Below are 15,482 nucleotides of genomic sequence, written 5' to 3'. Positions count from 1 at the left end.
TGTGGCCATTGTGCCCTCTTCGCCTCTTCACAGAATCTAAATGCTTTTCAGTATTGCTCTCAGCTTTGCTGGCACACACAGTCCCCCTTAAAACATGTGTGGAATATGCTGCCACAGGAGGTGATGATGGCCACTAACCTGGATAGCTTTAAAAGGGTCTTGGACAGATTTATGGAGGAGAAGTCGATTTATGGCTACCAATCTTGATCCTCCTTGATCTGAGATTGCAAATGCCTCAACAGACCAGGTGATCGGGAGCAACAGCTGCAGAAGGCCATTGCTTTCACATCCTGCATGTGAGCTCCCAAAGGCACCTGGTGGGCCACTGCGAGTAGCAGAGAGCTGGACTAGATGGACTTTGGTCTGATCCAGCTGGCTTGTTCTTATGTTCTTATGTTCTTAACATTAAGGTGTGCATCCTAGAGGGGGATTAAACTATTACTCCTCAGGAATTTATTCACTGGCGGTCTTTTACAAGTTAAAATTGTCAATCCTTTGGGGGGGTCATCTGAAATTAAAAAAAACGCTTTTGGATTTCTTGATTTTTTAAAAATATTTTTATTTAGGATTAATAGTCAGAAATCCTAAACATTGAATAAGGACGGGAATACGTTCTTACATAAACGTACCAGAATGACATGGCGGCACAGGGACTGCAATTACCAGTACTCATTCCTTTGAAGCATTAAATGAAACACACAACTGGCATTATGTCAGGCTGACACCAAATTATGTTCCTTTTGGATTCCAGTCCCTTCATTCTTTGGGGAGTTGTGGTAGCCAAGAGTTTGATTTCATTTGACAGTTCTGGATCTGTGTACCCAGGCATGCCTCTGCCAGTTTGAGCACAGTGTGTTTAAAATGCCAGAACACAGGCTTGCTCTTTGTTCTCTGTAACCTTTTTAAAAATAATAATAATAACCAAATGGCTATAGGGGGCTTTTTAATTTATAAGACATGTATATTAATATGTAGTTCAAGCCCCTCCCCACCTTACGGACATCAAGCATTTTTGAGAAATCCAAAATGTACCATGACATTATTTTCCTATGCCCCTAGGTACATAATAGTTCACTGTAGGATATTTACATTTGGAACAGATGCTGAGTTTTACTGTGGAATGCTGGAAGTTGCAAATGAATGCCTTAATTCAGAAAGCCAAGAGTGTAGCAGAAGTGATTATAAGATGAGAAATATCTGGGCTTGATAGATGGTTTGACTACATTTAGGCAACGAAGCTATCACAATGAATGATAGCAATTCCCAAAGTTGATTATACTTCTCAAGTAGTACATACACCAGTTTATGCACAGCAAATGTTAGACTGACAGGACTGTAATTTCCTGGATTCTTTCCCCCCCCCCCCTCAAAGTATTGCCTTTGCTGTCTTCTGAATGCCCCATAAGGAGGCCGAGAGCCTAATGCAATGGGATCTGTCACCATTTAAAATTACATTTATCCTCCAAGGACTTTAGGGAATATTTTTTTATTGACTTTGCAAACACATAGAAAGAGGAAAAACCAAAACAAACACACAATAAAAAGGCAAGAAAAGTCTTTTAAAAGCATAAATCTCAATACACATGAAGGAGTACCCTCAAACCTGAGTGTGCACCCTTATCCACACAAAAAAGTGACCCCACATGTTGGGTGGGTTATAGGGAGACTGCATTGCTGTTACATGTGATTGGTGTGCCAAAACCAATTATCTGAATGGGGCTTCTGATGAAAAGAATTCATTATGCTTCTTTGCCATTCCCATCTCGCTCTTTTGTTATTTCCTTATTGAATGAATCTGTTTGTGCCCTCAACTTTCTCCCAAAAGGGGACTCAGAGTAGCTTACATTTTTCTTCTCCATTTTATCCTCACAACAACCCTTTGATGTAGGTTGGGCTGAAATAGTATCACTGTACCAAGGTCATCCAGTGAGCTTCCATAGCATGAATGAGGTTTGAATCTGGGTCATCCAGACACTGTCCTTAATATTCTTAGAAACCCAGCAGGGTAAGCAGTGGTCAGTATTTGGGTGGGAGACCAACTAAGGAAGTCTAGGGTTGCCACACAGAGGCATTCAGTGGCAAACCACCACCGAATGTCTCATGCCTTGAAAACCCAATGAGGTTGCCGTAAGTCGGGGAGGCCAACCTATGGCACTCCAGATGTTCATGGGCTACAATTCCCATCAGCCCCATCATGGCCAGTTGGCCATGCTGGCAGGGGCTGATGGGAATTGTAGTCCATGAACATCTGGAGTTCCATAGGTTGGCCTCCCCTGCCATAAGTTGTCTGCGACTCGACAGGCTTCAGGTCCCAAATTAGTCCTGAAGCTCACTTATGGTGCCATCTTTCCAGAACTACACCCTTTGAAATCCAATGAAATCAGTGGCCTTTGACAGCAAAAGGTTTCAATACGATGCCACTGTAGGTGATCTCGGGCCAGCCATTCTCACTAAATGTAACTTCTATCATAGAGAGAGGATAAAATGCAGGTGAGGTAAGAAGTAGAAGGGATTTTTTAAAATGATCCTTACGGGTAAGGTCTGTACTAGATTAACAAATAGTGACAAGAGAAGGATTTACATTTCTTGGTGGAGAGTCCCAGGAGCAGCAGGCTGATGGTATCATCTTGAATAAGACTTTAAGCTGAACAGCTTTCTGTGATCAAAGAGCAGTCTGAAGGTTTTAAGAAAATGATGGTGATTCTCAGATTCATTTTTATATGCAAAATAATATTAATCTCAAACCAAACCGCTCTGTCGTCGTGCGAAATAAAAAGCAGTTGGGGTAGCGGGTGTTCCTTTCTCTTCTTCTTAAAGACCCACTGCTTGAGCAGCATGTCAAAAAAGGGAAGTTGGCCCTTGAGTATCTGACTGTTATGGATTTGCTTTGATTTCAGAAATCACGCTTCTCTTTTGAAGGCGCTGGTTGCCCATACCACTCAGTCATTACTGTTGACTCATGGTTTTTCTTGCGAGTGAAAAGGCTACGTGCAACGAAGTGTCGATCGCTTGCACAGAGAACAATGCAGGGAACTGGATTTTCAGAATAAATGTACAGCGTACTGTAATGGTGAAATTGTTCTTATAAATTACAGGCAGTGGCTAATTGAGAAAGACACTTTGGCCTTTGTGCATGCCACAGTTCCCTCAAACTGTGGGAATGCAACAATTATCAAACAGCTCGCTCTTTCATTGTTATCTGTGGCTCACCATAAATGCCAGTTATGGGAGGAAACTGAAACCCTTTCCACACCTGCAGAATAATACAATTTCAATATTCTTTCAGTGCATTTTGCAGCTGGATTTTACTATGCAGAATAGCAAAATCCACTTTCAAACAATTGTGAAAGTGGATTGAAAGTGCATTATTCTTCATGTGCAGAAAGGGTCTATGTTTGCAAACAGAAAATTTACATGCCACTCTGCATAAATTCAAATTTCGCAGAAGCGAGCAAATAAAAAAATAAATAATAAATAAATAATTAAAAGTTTTAAAAATAATTTCTTGACGCATTTCCAGAGAGTTTTCTAACTTCTATGTTCTTTCTTGTTGGGAAAGTTTCTCTTTTTACTTATTTGCTTACTTCAGTTTCAGTCCCACTGCCAGGCTGAGCTTCAGTGTGGATTACACTCTGTAAGAGAATGCACTGAAATAGCATGAGACATCCAGCAAACAGCACAATAGGACTAGTATCGCAAAAACCAGAGACTATGCAAAAACAGAAGTATCTGAAATAATGTGTCAAACAATGAGGAAAATGCAAATACAAAAGTAGAAAACAATGCAGTATAATACATATATTAAGCGTGGGTCTTTGTCTTACCAGTTGGCCCATTTATGCCCCACAATGCAGCGGACTGACCACCATCTTCAGGAGGCATGCTGGCTCCTTCCAGGGTCCCATGCAGCTTCCCTGGGCCCTTGCGATTCTCCTTACCAGCCAGAAGACTGGCTGGGTTACTCCAAGACTGTGACAGACCAATAGACCTTACAGTGCCAATTTTCACTCTGGTTTAACTGACTAGCACATGTACTGCTTCCCAGCCTGCCAGTGTGCAGCAATGTAGTAAGAGAAATATAGGAACACAAATATAGGAACACAAGGAACACTGAATTAAATTACAATCTTGTTCTTCACATCAGTACACTACAGCCTTTTTTCCTTTATATAAATACCAACCTGAACAATTAAGTTTTGCACATTTTTGCAGAATGACAGTTGCATGGGGCCTTCCTGACCTCCTCTGGAAGGTCATTCCATGAAGTGGCAGCCATGACAGAAAAAGTGTGTGCACAGGCAGCTGTCAGTCTTACCCATTTGCAAGGTGACAACCTTCAGAAGGCTTTTCTCAGATGAGTGAGAAAAGTGTTGCAGCAGAACATTGGCCCTAGAATAGTTGATACCAGCTTTATGGTATGATGCAGTCTCTTCCAAAACCACTGCTAAATCATTCTCCCTCTGGTTCCAAAAAAAGTAAACTGGGGTTTAAAATCTCTTCCCTCTAACTTTGGCTAACGTGGTGATCTAACAGAACAAAAAATGTTGAAGTGGGCGGCTCTGTAGCAAAACCTCACCACTCACAGTCAAGATAGGGTTCCAGGAACTGCAGGACAGTTCAAAATGAAGAAATTGGGTTATAGAAGCCTGGAGACTATATCTGTGAAGGCAGAAGGTCCAGGCTATCTTGATCTCATCGGATCTCAGAAGACAAGAAGGGTCAACCCAGATTAGTATTTGATTGGAGACCACCAAAGAATACCAGGTTTGCTGTGCAATGGCAAACCACCTCTGTTCATCTCTTCAAAACCCTATGAGGTCCTCATAGGATGGTTGTGCCTTGACAGCACTTTCCAACATCACTGGAATATCTAAATCAGTAATCACCTTCCTCGATTCCTTTCATATCTGAGATTATTTTCATAACAAAACATCAGCTACAGAAGTGTGGTAAAGTACCATTAAATTGCAGCTGATTTACAGGCTTTCAAGGCAGTTAAGAAGCAGAGGTGGTTTGCCACTGCCTCCCTCTCTACAGTCTTCCTTGGAGTTCTCCCTTCCAAGAGCTGACCCTGCTTAGCTACTGAGATCTGATGAAGTCAGGCTATTTCATGCTGCCTTCCCTCTTGCTGAAGTTAATATAGCTCTTAAACTTTCTTCCTAATGCAGTTGAAGAGATTTAACATTTCTCAACCTTGCCCAGTGACGGGACTATGACTGTACTGTGGTTCCTTTCAGACATCGCTGTGCGTCATTCCAGCTACAAACACTGAATGCTTAATAATCATATAAAAACACCACCTTACTAATATAATGAGGGGTTGTCTCCTCCTATTATTGATATTAAGATTGGCTCAATCACCAGTGTCATTGCCTCGGAGGCTGAAAGTGAGACTGTTAATGGACTTATTCTTCATGTAAGTGAAAGAGACTAATGATAACCAGCGTGTCACCAACAGGATCATAAATTCAAAGCACGAATAACGTGTTTTTCTAATGAGCCCTGAACTGCAAGAACAGCGCAGGAGTGACAGCCACTTTGGTCTTGCTGCATCAGTAATGGAATTAAGAGGATGCCTTCTCTGTATTAAAATGGAGGATGAGGGAGAAAAGCCTCAAACCTCATACCCCTCCATTTTTCTTGTTAGTGTCATGGTGTACAGTGGTTAGAGTGTCAGACTAGGTTCTGAGAGACCTGGATTCAAATCTATATTCTGCAGCAGAAGCTCAATGGGTGACTTCCAGCCGATCACTATCTCTCTTGCTCAGCCTTGTTTACCTCACAAGGTTGTTCTCATGATAAAATAACAATATTATTTCCTTGTGTGTTTTTTTAATTTACGTCCTGCTTTTCTCTCTCTTTGGAACCCAAAGGGGAGAACTATATTGTCAGCTACCTGAAGAGGTGTATGTATATGGATATTGACATGACTGATTACTTGTTAGTATTATGTTTTCTTTTTTTCACACCACTACAAACTATTACTAAAAAGCAGTGTGCAAATGCAGCAGATAAATAAGCATAGAATATAGTTAGAAAAGGGTGTGGGGAAGAAATAGGAATGTGAAGTCTATGGCAGGAAATTTCTTTCCCTCTAGTTTCAAGCTTCCGGTGTTGCTCATGGAGCGGCAAGAGCAAAGTGAGAGGGAAAGCACCATGAAATCGCTTCTGGTGATATACCTAGAAGTGTTGTTGTTAGCCATGACCTCCTCATGCAGCACCCCCAAAAGTTCTGGGAAGAAATGCTGAGGAGAAAGAAACAGCAAGCAATTGTCGTATTGAGAATTCTACATGCGGCTAAATGGAGTTTTGTGACGTCTGAAAGCGAGGCTCGCCATTGCAATATTTTGGATCTGGTTGTTTTGTCTCTACAGTGCAAAGAAATAATTTTCTCCCTTGGAGCACCATTTTGGAAAGCTGAGGCAAAGAGAAGTCAGGGGAGGGCAAGACCTTTCAGCGGGTGTAAAAGCCTGCTCTTGAATTTGTTCAAGATTAAACCGCAGCAAAAGTGTTTTCTTAAGAGCATGCCTTGTTAATACCTCATAATAAGTGTAGCAGTGTTACTAACAGAGGTCAACCACCCTCTTTTAAAGGGCAAGAGGCTTTTAAAAGCAAAAAAAAGAAATGCTGTTAGAAGACGTATCGAGTACACTAGGATGTTTAATTGTTTATAATGAGAATACAGAAACCGTGAGTTGGCTGCCTGAAAAAGAAGCAGGTGTGGCCTGACATCTGGAGGTTGGGAGGGGAGGTAACAAAACCATTGTCTTTTCCTGGGATTTGAGCAGGGATTGACTGGAGGCCACTGAACTTATCTGGAATGTGGTTTAGAGCTGAAGAACAGGTGATGCTGGGGGTCAGCGGGTGCACCCCCAAATATGTAATTCAGTTGCAAAAGAAGAGCCTGATTTGGGAGATGAGAGCAGCTTCTCTCGGCCATTTTCCAGATCAGAAATGCCCTCTTCCAAGCTGCTTTAAACCCTGAATGAATAAAAGAAAGCACAATAAATATAAGTACTTAATTCATTCGTAGGGTTTAAAGCTGTGGGAGGGGATGCTTATTACCAGAGAACTAAGGAGAGTGACATTCTTTTTATAATCGTTGCCTTAATCCATGTCTCCAACACTGCAGCTTTGTTTTGCAGCTAAACTGTGGTATGGCTGTTGTGGGTTTTCCAGGCTGCGTGGCGGTGGTCCCAAAGTTTCGCCCACATTTGTGGCTGTTACCTGCAGAGGAATGTCATCATAAGATGCTTTTCTCTCTATGACACAGTCACATCTCACCATGACATGCCTCTGAAGACACCAGCCATAGATGCACGGTAAAGCATTAGGTGTAAAAAAAAAACTGCCAGACCATGACCACACAGCCTGGAAACCCCACAACAGTCACTTGATTCTGGCCATGAATACCTTCAACAATAAATGTTTGTTTGCTTGTTTGTTCGTTTATTTTATATACCACCCTACTTTCTTTCTTTCTTTCTTTCTTTCTTTCTTTCTTTCTTTCTTTCTTTCTTTCTTTCTTTCTTTCTTTCTTTCTTTCTTTCTTTCTTATTCATTCATTCATTCATTCATTCATTCATTCATTCATTCATTCATTCATTCATTCATTCATATACCCCCTACCCCCAAAGGGAAGAATTATATTCTTCAGAATCTTAACACAAATCATCAGCATCATATGACTTTACCGGTTAGATAGAAGATCAACCATCTTTGGTTTCGTAGTGGGTGAATGTGTGCATAGCATACAAGGAGAACCTGCAAGGTTTCTGGTGAAGAAGCTCAGGTGCCTTTACTATAAAATATCAACACGCCATGAATTTTACATGTGTGTCTGTGAAGTGCTGTCAGGTTGCAGCCAGTTCATTCGCTGTTCCATAGGGGTTTAAGGCAAGAGGAGATGGTTCGTCATTGCCTGCCTCTATAAAGCATCCCTGGATATCCTTAGTCTCTCATCAAAGTACTAACTGGGACTGAGGCTCATCCGCACAGCATATTTATAGTGAATTGCAGTTGTTACAAATGGATTCATTTTCCATTTATCAAAAGGGAAAATGAGTTCATTTATAATGATTGCGTTATAAATTTACTGTGCAGAATGAGCCTGAGATCTGGTGAGATCAGGCTAACCTGAGCCATCCAAGTTAGGGCAAATTTTGTATAGCGCTCTTTGAATTCCATGACAAAATCAAAATTTTGGAACTTTAAAAAAAACCCCATTCCTTTGGAGTTTCCACAGCCTAGCACTGAAATGTGCTCTTTCAATTTAACAGTTACAAAAATCACATTGCTGTAGTCTAAGAAGCAATGTCCCTTTTGTGTTATCTTTGTTCCTCTCACAATATCAATTAAAATGTTGCAGTAATCCAAAAATCATATGAACTGATGCATCTGAAAACAAATGTTATTATTGCATATTATCCCATTATTGTTATTGCAACTATTATTTACTTGGGGTGTTGTGCAGGCTGTATGGCCGTATTCTGGTAGCATTTTCTCCTGACATTTCACCTGCATCTGTGGCAGGCATCTTCAGAGGATCCTCTGAAGATACCAGCCACAGATGCAGGCAAGACATCAGGAGAAAAATGCTACTAGAACACGGCCATACAGCCCAGAAACCACACAACACCCCAATGATTCTGGCCGTAAAAGCCTTCGACAGTATATTATTTACTTCACTAACACCTTTCCCTTTAATACGGGGGTGGTCAACCTATGGTGCACCAGAGGTCATGGACTACAATTCCCGTCAGCTCCTGCCAGCATAGCCAGTTGGCTGCTGGGAATTGTAATCCATAAACTTCTGGAGCACCATAGGTACCCAAAGCAGTTCCCATTATTCTCCTTTCTTCCCTTTTATCCTCACAACATTCCTGTGAGGTAGATTGGGCTGAGAGAGAATGGCTGACCCAGCCACCCAGCAACCTTCCATGGTAGAGCTGAGTCTGGCACTCTGACCATTAACTACACTGGCTATTATGCCACAGAGAGGATGAGAACAATCCATGCCTTTTCATGAGAATGCCAGTATGTTCCTTAAGCCTAACCCTTTAACCTGACTGTAATTTTGATTTATTGACTTCCTACATAAACTTGTATTATCTCTTGATAACCCCGGCATTTGTTCTGTTACAGGAGTTAGCCTGCTGATTCCTCATGGAGCTGTTCCTGAAGAAACGTCTTGGGAGATGTATCTTTCTATTAACCAAGGCGAGCCCAGGTAAGATATGTACAAAATCTCCACACCTAAACCTATCTATTTCAACAGTATGTTTGGGAATGGGAGGGGGTAAGTAATACAAAAAAGAACCAGTCAATCGGATGATATATCTATTTTGATGTAGATATGGATTTACCAACTGGGAGCGAAGTGAAACCAGTTTCCCAGAGGCTGCTTACACTTTTCTTCTTAGCGTCCACCTGGAAAGCATTAAAGCATTCTATCAAAAATTACTTTGTGGGATTGGATGAGGTTCATCAATGCATCAGGCTACATTTGGAAAGTGATCACTTAGTTCAAAGCAGACCTGTCCAACATGCAATCCCCGAGCCCATGTGGCCCCATCTGTGAGTCTTTACTGCTTGCCATGTTGACCTCATCTTCGTTATGCCAAGAATAAAGTAGCCAAGAGAAGTGAATCAAGAGACGCTCTTGGCTAGTGTACTGTTCTAGCATTGCCAGAAGCAGTGTGTGAGAAGAGATGTTTTTCAGGAATAGACATGAGCTCTTCTTCCTTGGTTGCTAGTATCTGTCTTGACTGGGCCCAGAGATGAGGTACAGTCACTGAGAGAATAAGCTATATACTGCCCATTCCCTGTTAAAATCAAAATACAATTATGAATAAGAATTAGGAAATATGCCTTGCCTTCTGTAATTCTAGAAATATTCCTTATTGCCCCAGCAGTATGCCCTCCCTGATCTGAGGGATGCAAATGGGATAAAGAGGGGTTTGGAATAGCGATTCATTGTGAATGGCATAGAGACAACTGATATATACTTTGTCTTAAATATTAAATAAATATTAAATAAATATTAAACTATTTATTATATACTTATTATATAATTACTGCACTACTTTTTTTCATCATTCCTATTACCCATCTCCTCCCACTTATGACTGTATGACTATAGCCTGTGCTGACATTTTATTTTATTTTATTTTATTTTATGATTTTACATTTTATGTTTTCATTACTACTGAATTGGTTCCTGATTGCTTACTAGACCTATATGACAATCATTAAGTGCTGTACCTTATGATTCTTGACAAATGTATTTTCTTTTATGTACACTGAGAGCATATGCACCGGAGACAAATTCCTTGTGTGTCCAATCACACTTGGCCAATAAAGATTCTATTCTATTCTATTCTATTCTATTCTATTCTATTCTATTCTATTCTATTCTATTCTATTCTATTCTATTCTATTCTATTCTATTCTATTCTATTCTATTCTATTCTATTCTATTCTATTCTTCTTCTTATATAACTGTCCAAGTCAAGCTTTTGTTTAACTCATGGATTTGACATTCTCTGTAAGATGAGTTTGGCCATCTCTTCCAACTCTAGAACTGTGTCAGATGCACACTGTGATAGCCACACTAATTATAACAATGTATGTTTACAACATTCCTTTTTTGAAAAATCTGATTGGAGAGAACAATTTACAGGGAATATTGCTGAAGTGTTTCTCTTTGCTTTCTGATGGTAAATACAGGTCTTTCTAGAGGGCCCAGTGCTAGTTCTCAACATAAGGTTTCCAGGACCCCTGCCGGGGATGGGGACATAGTGATTGTCAGAACCAGGTTCAGAATCTCCTGGTGATTTGGGAATGGAGCCAGGGGAGGAAAGGGACCTCAGAGGGGTTCAGTGCCATAGAGTTTTTCTCCCAAAGCATCCATTTTCTCCAGGGGAACTGATCTCTGTAGTCTGGAGATGAGCTGTAATCCCAGGAGGTCCCCAGGTCCCACCTGGAGACTGGCATCTCAACACCCTATAATTAAGCCCTCTTTTTACCCTAGGAGAATTATGCTCCCTGTCTTGTTTCCAAGGCTTTGTTCCGCTGAGCAGTTGCGAGGGAGGAAGATTCTGGGCTCAGGAGGATGGAAAAAGCAAACGCTTCTTTAAAAACACACACACATTTGAAGCTGTTCTTCCAAATCTGTGACCTCGGCAGGTGCTTGGCTGCATGAGTCTTCAGTAATGTCGCTTTTGCTTCTCTTAAAACCACTTGAAAGCCATTCTGCATAAAAATAAATACTTAGAACCAGTAGTTCAGGAAGCTAACTAATAATCATTGGTATTTTCCTTTTAAGAAAATCAAGGGAGATATAGAGTTGTCAGAGGATTTTGATGCCCGGAGATATTTTTCCAAAACTTAATCTGAAACCCTCATCTGCCTCTCCCCCCTCCCCTCCGATGGCTCCGCTCCTTTGTGAGACCTTTCTTATTGCATCTCCATCTGCTGCTGGTGCTTTTTGATCATTTTCAATGAAAGATTAAGATATGTGAAGGGAACGAAGCAACAAAAAAAGTATGAACCCAGCTGTTTCATCTGCAAGAGCTCTGTAGAAGCGAATTAAAATGGGTTAATTAAATAGAAGGAGCTCATATTTAGCCTGCTGTTTTGCTTCTGTGGACTAAAGTGGGGAGAGCAAGACCCACCGAAAGAATTGTCATTGGGAGTTTTGCTTTCTGAGAAGTAGAAACAAAACAAAACAAAAAAATCAAACACAAGTAAACTTTAATTAGGATGCAACACATTCATTCTATTTCAAAGAATTGAAGCATCTGATTGATATATATATAAAAGAAGAGAGCTGAACTTTTCTGTGCTGTTGTGCAGTAAATATAGCCTTTTTTCAGTTTGACTTACTGGGAGTCTGTTTGCTTCACCAAGACTAATAGCCCAATCTTATAATTAAATTGGCTTCCTCTACATGGCCACTTGCACCTATTCTAGTTGGCTGAGGGATCAATTGGTTGTGACTAAAGGTAGCCCATTGTAAAAGATAACCCAGATAACTCCTCTACTTCCAGAGGTTTTGTGATGACAATGCTCTGCCACCAAAGTGTCTCCTACAGAAAGTCCATCAAGAGATTTGAGTGTGCGGAACTGACCTACCCCTTCCTCTGGCCTCAAAGGATGGACCAGCTGTGTTGTCAGCACATAGGCAAAAAGCAGCTCACTCCTTCCTGAAGTAATCCTACCAAATGCCTTAATGGGGAGGGGCAAGTCAACAAAGGGGGCCATGAGTTCCAACCACCTTTCATCTCAGTACAGTGAAACCTCAGTTATCGTTGCCATCGGTTTCCGCCAAGGTTTCCCAGATAAATTGCCAATGAAAACCAAGGTTCCACTGTATATCCAATTCTATGTGCACCTAGTATGTGTATGCAGAAAAATAATGAAAGTAAACAATTTGGAATGGAGCTATGTAAATTGAACCTCTTGAAATTCAGTTTTGTCACACCTGTAATATTTTATAAATACCTATTCATAAGGCAAGTACAACATTATATTTTCTGGAACTGTCATAGCCATTTGTCCCTGAATTCTAGGTTTAGCAGATCTTAGAATTGAACTTTGTGTGTGTGTTTTGATGGTCGCCATAAGTTCCATAAGTTGATCCCCAGGCTACAAAAAGACATTCCCCCTGGAGAAAGTGGCAGCTTTAGAGGATGGACTCTGTGGTATTATACCCCACTGAGGTTCCTCTACAGCAGTGGTGGCGAACCTTTGGCACTCCAGATGTTATGGACTACAATTCCCATCAGCCCCTGCCAGCATGGCCAATTGGCAGGGGCTGATGGGAATTGTAGTCCATAACATCTGGAGTGCCAAAGGTTGGCCACCACGGCTCTACAGGATGCACTACCAAACCTTAGGGAATCTCCTAACTCAAATTTGGCAATCCTATCACTGGGGAATAAGGTTTTTCTAAGGCTCGCCAAAAGAAAAGAAATCATTAGGAATAAGTTGCTATTTGAGAAATGAGGATTCATTTTGTGACATTTAAGGCACCCAGATATTACACTGGATGCTTATTTCCATGCTGGAAGCCCATACTGGTGATAGTGTTAATAGCTATAATTCCCTTTTTCAGTACACAAATGTGTCAGGCTAGCATTCCTACACTTATATTGCAAACCAGTTTGCCATTTTCCTTAGAAGTCAATGTGATGTAGTAGTATGAGCCTGGCTACTGATTGTTCACCAGCTGCTTCAAAGAAGCTCATGCTAACCCCTAAGAACCAGGAAAAGGTTTTCTTTGGGCTTAAAAAATGTTTTGCTTTCATGTTATTTTCTGTATGCTGCTCAGCCGATATGTTTGTTTCTTGTGCTGTTCCTCGTCCATATTCAGTTTCTAGGATAGAACAAAACTTGGTGATATGTTTGGGGATGGGAGTCGCTTGGAATACTTCTCATTACTCATAAGTAGCTGTCATTAAAGAAAATATTGGCCGCCCCAGGTTAGAGCATCAGATCGGGAAAGGGGAGATCTGGGTTGACTGTGCCTTAAAGCTCATTGGATGATCTTGGGCCAGTCACTTGCTCTCAGTTAATCTACTTCATGGGATTGTTGTGAGGGCACAGTGGATGATGGGGATATTATGTGTGTCTTCTTGTGTTCTTTGAAAGAAGGATGAGATTTTTAAAAGAATATTAATGTGACAGATATATTCTTCAACGTCCCAGTAAACACCACTGGCAAAAATATACAGAGGTTGCTGATCACATCCTTGTCTTATGTTGACACGGTCAATTTTGACTCACTGGTGGTATATCTGTTTGAACAGGCAATCAAGTGGATGGAAGAATAAAAGGGAAAAGCATGTGTACAAAATGTACTGAAATGGCCCGTTCAGTGTCCTAGGAGACTTGCATTTGGAGATCTCAATACACTGAATGGCAACAGTGCATTGACAAAGTGACAGCAAATCGCTGCTAGGAAACAATGTCAAGTGAAGGGGAAGGGAGATCTTGGCCTGCTGTGAGCACTTCCAGTACAGCAACTCAACAATAGCGCATGCTTGTTGTGATACCGAACTCACAGACAATAGAACCAAGAGGCACTTGGAGTATTAATGGCTTGTATATAGCCTTGGTGCTTTGGCATTAAAGTTTCCTTTTCCCGTAAGAGAATCTGAATGGTCTAAAGAGAAACTGTTCAGAGCGAGGACTGGAATGACAATGCAGTGAACAAGTAATGAATGCTCCAAGCCTCTTAGGAATGGCTTGCTAGTGATTCAGTAAGGCCAGTGTGTATCCTTGGCACTGGCAAGTGACGGCATCCCCTATAAGGCAAAAAAGAGAACAAGAATGCCATTTCAAACTCGTTCACGCCAACAAGTTACACAATTGCATTGGGTGGTCATGCTTAATTAGGACATGGCATGTGGGACAGGACATGACATTTTTCGGGCCTAGGTCTGAAGTTTTGCAGCAACTTCGAGGTTTTCACCTTGAACGATGAATGCCAAAGGGACAGCAAAAAGAAACAGCTGGTTGATCCAGCAGACCTTTGGGCTGGTTAAATTGGGCATACTAAGCTGTCTTTGGGTCATCAAAGTCAGTGTTGTCTACTCAGGCGCAGAGGCTTTCTAGGATCTGTGGTAAAAAAAATTTCACATTATCCTTTAAATTGGAGTTTCCAGGGATTGAATCTGGGACCTTCTGGATGTCAAGCAAATACTCTTCCACTGGGCCACAACCCCACTCCAGTATTCAGTATATTTTTATCCTGCTTTTCTCCTTTATGGGGAAACCAAAGTGCCTTACAAAAATATACATTGAATCAAATTTACATAAATGGTAAAACATTAAAGCCAGTAAAAGGTTAAAAGCAGACAGGACAATTGTGTTCCCTTCCTTTTTGTGTGTGTGGTTTTTTTTGCTCCACCACCACCCTATTTCAAACAGCATCTTTCAACATCGTTCTGGTCATGCAGTGTGCAAGTGGTCACCAGCGAGATCCATCACGATGGGATAAGAGTGGCAACTCTCATCTGGAGAACTGGGTTTGAGTCCCACTCCTCCACGTGAGTGGTGGAGAACCAGCTTAGATGCTCCACTCCAGCACATGCAGCCTGGTAACCAAAGTTGGGCTAGTTACAACTCAGTCAACCTCATTTGCCCCCACAAGGTGCCTGTGTGGGGAGGGGGAAGGGAAGGTGATTGCAAGCCACTTCAAAACTCCTTTCAGTGGAGAAAAGTGAGGTATAAAAACAAACTCTTCTTCTTCATGATGAGATGAGCCAAATAATTTTTAATTAAAGATGAAGCGGGAGAGATAACAATGGTTCCTGTTTGCTAATCGCTGAGAATAACACAAACCTTGTTTTGCTGGGGCGGGGGGGAAGTTCAGATTCAGCCGGCTGATTGTGTATTGTAGAGCAGTTTCATGCGCTCTAATTACACTTTGTTTGTAGGTATTGCTTTCTTTATAGTCAGTTCTTCTGGAAGAAATG

At 41.2% G+C, this 15,482-nt stretch overlaps 1 protein-coding gene across 2 annotated transcripts in view; it reads left to right on the top strand.

Moving 5' to 3' along the window:
- The window catches only part of UNC5D (unc-5 netrin receptor D), a 387,521-nt gene that overhangs the window by 327,309 nt on the left and 44,730 nt on the right, over positions 1 to 15,482 (top strand). For both annotated transcript variants that reach the window (XM_048512818.1, XM_048512817.1), the window contains one exon: positions 9,145 to 9,229. In XM_048512818.1, coding sequence (XP_048368775.1) covers positions 9,145 to 9,229 — 85 coding nt within the window. The remainder of the gene's footprint in view (positions 1 to 9,144; positions 9,230 to 15,482) is intronic.

This window comes from Sphaerodactylus townsendi, linkage group LG12 (assembly GCF_021028975.2).
Source record: "Sphaerodactylus townsendi isolate TG3544 linkage group LG12, MPM_Stown_v2.3, whole genome shotgun sequence".
Taxonomy (NCBI): Eukaryota; Metazoa; Chordata; class Lepidosauria; order Squamata; family Sphaerodactylidae; genus Sphaerodactylus; species Sphaerodactylus townsendi.
The sequence above is the reverse complement of the archived record's forward strand: the minus strand, read 5'-3'. Positions and strand labels throughout refer to the sequence as shown.